This window comes from Myxine glutinosa, chromosome 12, assembly GCF_964187855.1.
Source record: "Myxine glutinosa chromosome 12, kmMyxGlut1.1, whole genome shotgun sequence".
NCBI classification, from domain to species: domain Eukaryota; kingdom Metazoa; phylum Chordata; class Myxini; order Myxiniformes; family Myxinidae; genus Myxine; species Myxine glutinosa.
This window is the reverse complement of record NC_136272.1, coordinates 41,493,749-41,501,768: the sequence shown is the minus strand read 5'-3', so window position 1 is coordinate 41,501,768 and position 8,020 is coordinate 41,493,749. Positions and strand designations below refer to the sequence as shown.

General features: G+C 43.0%; 1 protein-coding gene across 1 annotated transcript in view; it reads right to left on the bottom strand.

Annotated features, from left to right (window-relative positions):
* Positions 1-2,376: 2,376 nt before the first annotated feature.
* The window catches only part of LOC137437940 (uncharacterized), a 45,950-nt gene continuing 40,306 nt past the window's right edge, over positions 2,377-8,020 (bottom strand). The window contains exon 4 of the mRNA XM_068132713.2: positions 2,377-4,477. Coding sequence (XP_067988814.2) covers positions 3,143-4,477 — 1,335 coding nt within the window. The 3' untranslated portion in view covers positions 2,377-3,142. The remainder of the gene's footprint in view (positions 4,478-8,020) is intronic.

Genomic DNA, 8,020 nt, shown 5'->3' with positions numbered 1-8,020 from the left:
CAAGACACTGCTCAGGCAGTGCTAGTAACCATCCCCCATACATAGGCGATGTCAAACGGCTCCCACCACGCCATACTTTTTCCAAAACGTCCAAATGGCTTCTCGTTCTTTGCCAACAAGGGCTAAACGACTGAATAATTTATTCATGCAAAGGGCTTTGATGTTGCTGATAACTCGATGAAGACGTTGCTGAAGATGTATCGTAGCATTTGCAGGGAGAAAGATAACAGTGAAGTTCTGCTGGTTCTTGAAATGGCAGTGTGTGCTGCAGCACTGCCCAAAGCAAGCCCAGCCTACACAGTAAGATTGAAAGTGTGCACCAACCAGTCATCAAGGAGAGGTGGGCAAAACCGTTCAAACCTTGCTGTTCTGGAACCACAGAATTGGATGACGAGTCGTGCTCACATTCTTAAATGCCCGAGGACATTGGGATTTTCTCCCCGAGCAAGGCTCGACTCAGTTTGTCCCCAAGCATTGAAACGTCACCTAAAGATTTAAACCTGAAGGTCACCTGTCTTTTGAAGATTTAAAACCAGGGTCTTTTTTCGAGATCTTCCCATAAAAGCCAGTCTCATGTACATTTCAGACTTTATCTGGAATGTTCTCTGCATTGTCTGCATACAGTTGGGCAAAATCCTCCTCGAAGTGCCACACAGCAGATATTGCCACACTGGCATTGAATCCCTACATGGAGTGGAGGCTGTCAGCCAGCCAGTAGGTGCAACAAATCATCCCACTTTCTCATCACTGCATGTTCTTGCAAGGCTGCTGCAAATTCCCAGCACTTTATTCTGGAGCATCAGGACCAGACAATGGAATATTATCTTGGCATGTGCAACAGGACAAAACACAGTCCTCCAATTGCTCAAACTTTCCACGCACATGTGCTTCTGCTGCAACATGTGCTTTCAGCATTTTGGCTTCAAACTCTTTCCAGTCACAAATGCAAAAATCGGAAAGAGGCGAAACATTCAAATCCCCACAGATCAATGCACAGCACAGGCAAAACCATCCAAGTGAGTCTCTCGACAACTTCGGCCATACGGGCCCACTCGTGTGCAGGACACATGAGTGGTGCAGACTGGGAAGCGTTGATTTTTGCGTGCTGGCATTCTCTGCAGAATTGACTTCTCATAATCCCCGATTCTGATCGTGATAGGGACGATCACAGGAGGTTTATCTTCAGAGGATTGCTTTCTGGGTGTCATTTCACAATGCTAGTAAAGGAATGCACAGAACTGATCCTACAAATGTGCAAAAATCCCAATAATTTGAATCCATAATGCAGTAATGCAACTTCCTTTATGAGCGGGAATGGGGTTGTATTCTGCTAGATGGATCATAAATCTTGTAGACCATTTTTAAATGTCCAAATATCAGTGACGTTTGAACACACACAAGCACCAATTTACGAGAGCATGTTGAAAAGTACTGCCTCCTATTCTTTTTCTCCAAAACAGGGAAAGCCATTGAAATGAAATAAAGAACATTCCACACATTCATTCTTTCCACCACTGGATGTGAGTTTCATGATTCTGATACTAGATGTCTCAGTGCTATGTCAATCAAGATGGCAGAGGGCAGCACGGCATTGTCAGTGCGGATGAAGCAGCGTGCAGTTATAAAGTTTCTAACAGAAGAGAACGTGCCTTCTATGGGCATTCATCGGCGAATTAAAGTTGTGTATGATGCTGATTGCATTGATGCATGAATATCCATTTGTATTTCATGCCAAAGGGTACCATCAACCATATTTTAAACCATCAACTCTGACCGCTACATTGAAACTTTAAAGAAACTGAAGGCATCAATTTGGAGGGTTTGTCCTCACATGCAGCAGATGGTTCTCCTCCAGCATGACAATGCACAATCTAGGTTCAGATGGAAAGACCAAAACTGAAGAAATGGTCGCATCAGTTTCACTGCTTTACAGCACCAGCCATTTAGCCCCAACTTGGCTCCGTCAGATTTCCATCACTTCCCCAAATGGAACACCGTCGCGGAGAACATTTTTCCTTCCGGCGATGAGGTCAACGCCACTGTGAAGGACCAGTTAAGTCAGCAGGATGCACAGTTCTATCGTGACGGCATCATTAAACTACATAACCTAACTAAAACCTTAAATTGGAAAAAAGGGGCAAAAACATAACCTCTTTTTTTTCTTTTTTTTTCAGCAACTGGAATGTTGATATTTATTATGGGCAGAATTACAACTTTGTGAAGAAGTATAGCAAGTAGGTTATCCATTATAATCAAGATCTTGCAGCCTGGCAGTCTTGAAACACTTTCAAAATCAAATCGGATTTTATTTTGTTCTGATAACCTTTACTTTTAATTAGTGCCCATTTCATTTATGATTATGTAAACACTCTGCGATTGAAGATGGAGCTTTTTATTAACTGTAATGACATCACAATATAAAAGAGGCAATTTACAATGGTCAGGTTGATTCCAACGACAGTACTGATGTGAATATCCAACAACAACCCCCTGGGTCTGGAAGCACCATAGGCTTCAACCTTCTAATCAAAATGCTTCATAAAATATTGACTTAAGGCTCAGGTCTCATTTTGGAAAAAAAATTCTTGAAAGTCACACAATAATGTAACCAAAATAGGTCAATTTTGAATGCCAATCTGCATCTTTTTTTTCTTTTCTTTTTTCCATGTTACCCAACAGGGGGATTATTATGAATCTGCTGTGCAACTTCCCTTCACAGCTTTTGTGTTCAAAACCAGAAAAAAAATTTGACCATACTCATTTCTTTATTAACAAAATATACAACCCCTCAAGCATCGATGGTGCAACACTGAACCAAACCAATGGGTCCACTTTGTACCCTGAATGCAATCCATTAGCCTTCAAGTGAACCACTGGAGGTCATCGACCTGATACTTTTAGTATTTTTCTACAGTCTAGTTTGCTTCCAAAATTCAACACGTCGCCAGTTTCCATTATCCGGGGGAGATGACAAGGGCCTTATGAGCTGTGTGGCCTTCTCCTGTGTCTGGGTTTACTTTACTTGTGTATCCCTTGGTCTTTTACCTTCCAGGCTCTCCAACAAGACCATGTTCCTCCACCATCCAGGCATACTGCTGTCCCGGCTGCACCATCCTTTTCATCTTCTCAACCATAAGGCTCCTCAAAGCTGCAGGTTCATCCAGCGTCTCAAACCTTGCTGGTCAGTAGGCTCTATTGGAGCCCAGGCATCAAATTGTTCCAATCCTTCATGGCCTTTACGCTCCCATGACCCCATGGCTCTTCTATACATCACGCTGCCCTGGTCCTCATGTCCTTCTGGGGCCCAATCGTTTAAGTGCCTTTCTTCAATATTTTTTGGAGGCAAAAGTTCTCCATATGTTAGGCTCTCCTTGCTTTCAGGCTTCACCCGATCCCAACCGTCCACGTACCTCAATGTCCCACGTTCTACGTCTCCTGAGCCGAAAAAGGTACCAGATCTCTGGCTCCTCTGGCTTTCAGTTTCTCTTGGACTCAAGTCTTCCAAGTATTGTAACCTTTCAGGCTCTATAGATTTCGATGTCTCCCAGATTCTTTGGCTTGCCTGCATACGAGCTTGATCATCACTGCTGGCATTGAAGTGGCGAGGTGGGGTGAGAGAAAAACGAATGATGCTACGGTTTATTAGATCGTTTGAACATAAAGCAGCGTTTTCATCCACTTCCATGGGATCATAAATATCCTTGGCAGTTTCATCTGAATGGTATGGGTCTTGATGTGAGACAGATGGGCCTTGTGCTGCAGAAAGGTTGGTTGACATGTTATGCAAATTTAAAGAACTGCTATTCATACGAGCATCAATCAATGGCTCTGAAGAAGTTTTATTTTCAGGAAAATAACGTTGATGGTGTGGAGAGACTTCATTACCAAAGACGTTTGGTGGAGGGTCATTTGCATTATGACTCAAAGAATACCGCAGGAAGTCTGGAGGCTGCGGTACTGAAATAGTAGATGGCAGGGTAGGAGACTTTCCATATGCATTTGATGGTGAAATTAGGCCGCTTGGCAAACTGTCATGCTTTTTTGCCAAGATGAGGTGGGTCAACTCTTTTAGGCCAGTGTCAAGATCACTGTTGCACAAACCAGTAGTTTGCCGATTCTCCAGTCGATGCTCACCATTGTCATTTCTGATAGGCGTACTTCGCGATTCCAGATCCAAATTATGTTCACGTTCCTTTTCCAAGTCGATGCCATCAAGCCGATAGTTTTTCTCTTTCTGGGAAAGCTTCTGCATCTCCACAGAAGCTCCTCTTGTCTGTCGCCAAACCTTGCTCTGGTCTTCAATTTTTCTGTTCCAAGTTGAAGTCTTATTTACCCCAGTATCAAAATCCAGAATGTTTGAATGGGAGGAGGTTTTCATCCCATAGTCAGCGCTAGCAAGCGCAAAACTACGACATACCTCCAAGTCATGATCGGCATCTCGCCTGAAGAAAGGTAGAAAATCTGCATCTTTTTTTTTCTGTGGGTACATACAACAAATATTTATGCATAACTTATTTGAGAAATTAGCAGCAAAGTGTGAATTTCAAAATCAGTAACAGGAGCAGCATTTTGCAGTGGCAGGGAATATCATATATGAAAAAGCACAAAGATGTTTGAATTCCAGCCATAAATATATTATAAATGATGGAATATGTTACATTTGCTATAGTGAACCTCTTGGCACAATCATGATAAAACAAGGCTTCAAAAAACACAACATATAACAAGAACAGCAATTGATAGAGAGCATACCTTATTATCTACATTGCATACTCTGCCAGGCTGAACAGTGAACAGTTTACGTTTTGTATCCAACGGATCAGCCAGATCTGCATTCGGACCTGAACAGATATCTGATCGGCTTATTATTGTTGCATACCCGACTCATCCACCAAGTTTTGTCATAACCACCATCTCACCACTCATCCACCATCCACAACTTTTTTGAATATCGTGCTACATATTGGCCCAATCTCTCAATTGTTAAGAATCACTTAAGAGATTCTAGTATCCTGACATGGACCTTCACCAAAATCTAATCAATTCGTCGTTGTCACACATCCAACCTGTCCACCAAGTTTTGTCATAACCCATCAACAACTTTTTTGAATATCGTGCTGCATATCGTTCTTGGTCCAATCTCTCGATTGTTAAGAATGACGATCTGGACCGACAACAAATTGGTCTTCAACCAACAAATAGAGACCAACAGAGAGATACAACCTTCCCAAGCACCAATCGTTAAAATTCATTGACGAGAGAAATTATTTTTTACCTGCCACACCATAGGTGGACGGAGGATATTTATTCACCTGTTTGTCAGTTTGTGAGGATGTCTTTGTCACTTTCTACAATCCTCATTCAAATTCATATCTGAATGAAACATGATGGACAGGTTGGGTATCTGACCAGGACAAATGGATTACGTTGGTAAAAAGCCAAATCCAGATAGGAGAATTTGAAAAATAATTCTTCACTATTGGGAGATAGGCTCAAAAACGATATACAGTATGATATTAAAAAACGTTGTGGACGGACTATGAAAAAAAACTTGGTGGATTAGTTGGGTAGGTGACAACACCTGGTTCAGGTCCGGATGTCGATCCAGCCTATCAATGTGATACAAAACAAACCATTCAGCCTGGTGGAGGAATGCTGTCTACCGAGTGTCGTTCTCGTTAGAAATGCAATAATTTACACTCGGTTGTCCTTTTTCGAATCTCTCTAGCCTTCCCCTCACCATATCTACAGTTTCTGTTCAATTTTGTCCATACCTCCATTTCTCTAAGATAGCATCTTAATCTTTGTTACTGGTTTGGGGCTTCATATCATTGATTGTACATTGCATAGTCGCTGGTTTTGCAAGGCATATCAGCTTTCAAACCTCTGTCATTTCATTTTCCCACGAGCTTCAAATATTGGATAGAAAGGTTATTAAGCAATTAAATCTAAAAAGTTGAATTCCAGAATGTGGATGGAGTCTGCAACTAAGGTAGATGCAACGAAGGTGGATGGAGGTTATGTTTTCACCCCTGTCTGTCTGTTTGTTACTTGTATATTGTATATTGCATAAAGTATATTGGTTGGTCTTGTGCGTTATTACTTGGCAATTTTTTATTTAGTTTTTTTGCAAGTATGTTGATCACTCCGGTTTGTGTGTGTGTTTGTTTGTTTGTTTGTGTTTGTCAGTCCGCTCACTTGTACTTGCATACAGGTCACAATTTTAAACCGATCTTCAAGAAACTTCACCAAAGTGCATGCGCATGCGCAAGATTGGAGGTCACGTCTCTTCAAAGCTGTCCATGTGCGCACGCTTTCGAAGTTCAGTAACTTTTCACAATTGTGTTTTTGTCGAAACTGTATCTTTCTTTCGGTGTGTAACTATTGGTGTGTCTTTCATGGTATTCTTGGTGTTGGTTTTTCATACCTGTGTACAGAATCGTCGGTTAGTTCGTGTCGCGTATTCTGAGGCCTAGTGTAGTACTAGTAGGCTACAGTGTCTGACCTTGGCTTGAGGCTTTGTTTCTGTCTCAGCGGTTCTTCGATTGCGCTCGCAATTACTTTCAGTCTCTATTTTTCACGTTTCACGTTTGGTCTCTGTCTCTGTTTTCATCTCGACTCAAAAAAAAAAAAAAAAAAAAAAAAAAAAAAAAATTTGCCTTCTCTGTTCTTATCCGTTGTTCGTTCTTATTTGTTTGTTCGTTCTTCGACCACGTTGTTCGTGATCACGTGTTCACGTCGTTAAAAAATGTTTCAACTGTCCCCTGAAGAACTGTATTCTGTCATATACTATAACACCTTTTTCTTCTTCTTCTATAAAAGGATGCTTTTGACTTGCTCACCAAATCTATTCATTCCAAAAAAAAATTCCATCTCTTACAGTTACAGTGCCTCTTTCATACATTCCCTAAACTCTCCAGAACTCCACCCCTCCTTCAGCGTCCTCAAACGTATTTTTGACTCGAAGGTCTGAAGAAACTCATTTTGCAATAAATGTTCGTTTCCCATTTAATCATACATTTTTCAAAATCCAATCTCACCCCTCCCCTCCAAAATCTTCCCCATCACCCCTTCCCTCCAAAACTTCCCCATCACCCCTTCCCTCAAAAACTTCCCCATCACCCATCCCCTTCAAAACTTCCCCATCACCCCTCCCCTCCAAATCCACCCCCATCACCCCTCCCCTCCAAATCCACCCCCTTGCCCCTCCCCTCCAAATCTTCCCCATCACCCATCTCTTTCAAATATTCCCCCTTGCCCCTCCCCTCCAAATCTTCCCCATCACCCATCCCTTTCATATCTCCCCCCTTGCCCCTTCCCTCCTAAACTCCCCCCACACCCCTCCCCTCCGAGACTCTCCCTCACTCCTCCCCTCCTAGACTCCCCTCTCACCCCTCCTCCTCAAAGCGTCCTCCCCACTTCTCCCCACTTCTTCCCCCTTCCAACTTTCACCTTCATCTCCCTCAACCTTCTGCCTCACTCTTCCCCCTCCTCAAATAACACCTCACTGCGCCTCACCCAATCACCATCAAACCTTTTGTCCGCCCCATTCTTCCCTTTCTCCAAGCTATTCTGAAATCTCTGACACACCTTCAACAGCTCTCCCTACCTCTTCCTCCTCTGCCACATCTTACCCTACCGCTCCCCCCCCCCCCCCCCCCAGTTCTGTATCCGATGCTCCCCCTTCCTCTTCTTTAACAGTATGGACCTCAAACATCCGGGGCCTTCGCTCAAACTTGACTGATCTCTCCATACAGGTTGCTTCTGACAAACCAGACGTGATCTGCTTAACAAAAACTTTCCTCCTTCATGATGTCTCTGATTCCTTGGTATCTCTCCCAGGTTACTCCCTCCTCCAGTTTGATAGACCTGAGCCTCGCCCTGGAGGGGGGGTTGCTATCTTTATAAAAAACTCTCTTCCTCACTCGCCCTGCACTGCCCTCTCTCCACCTCGCCCCCAGGAATACCTTTGGCTACGGCTTCCCCTTCGCTCCCACCTTTTGTTCATATGTGTGTTGTA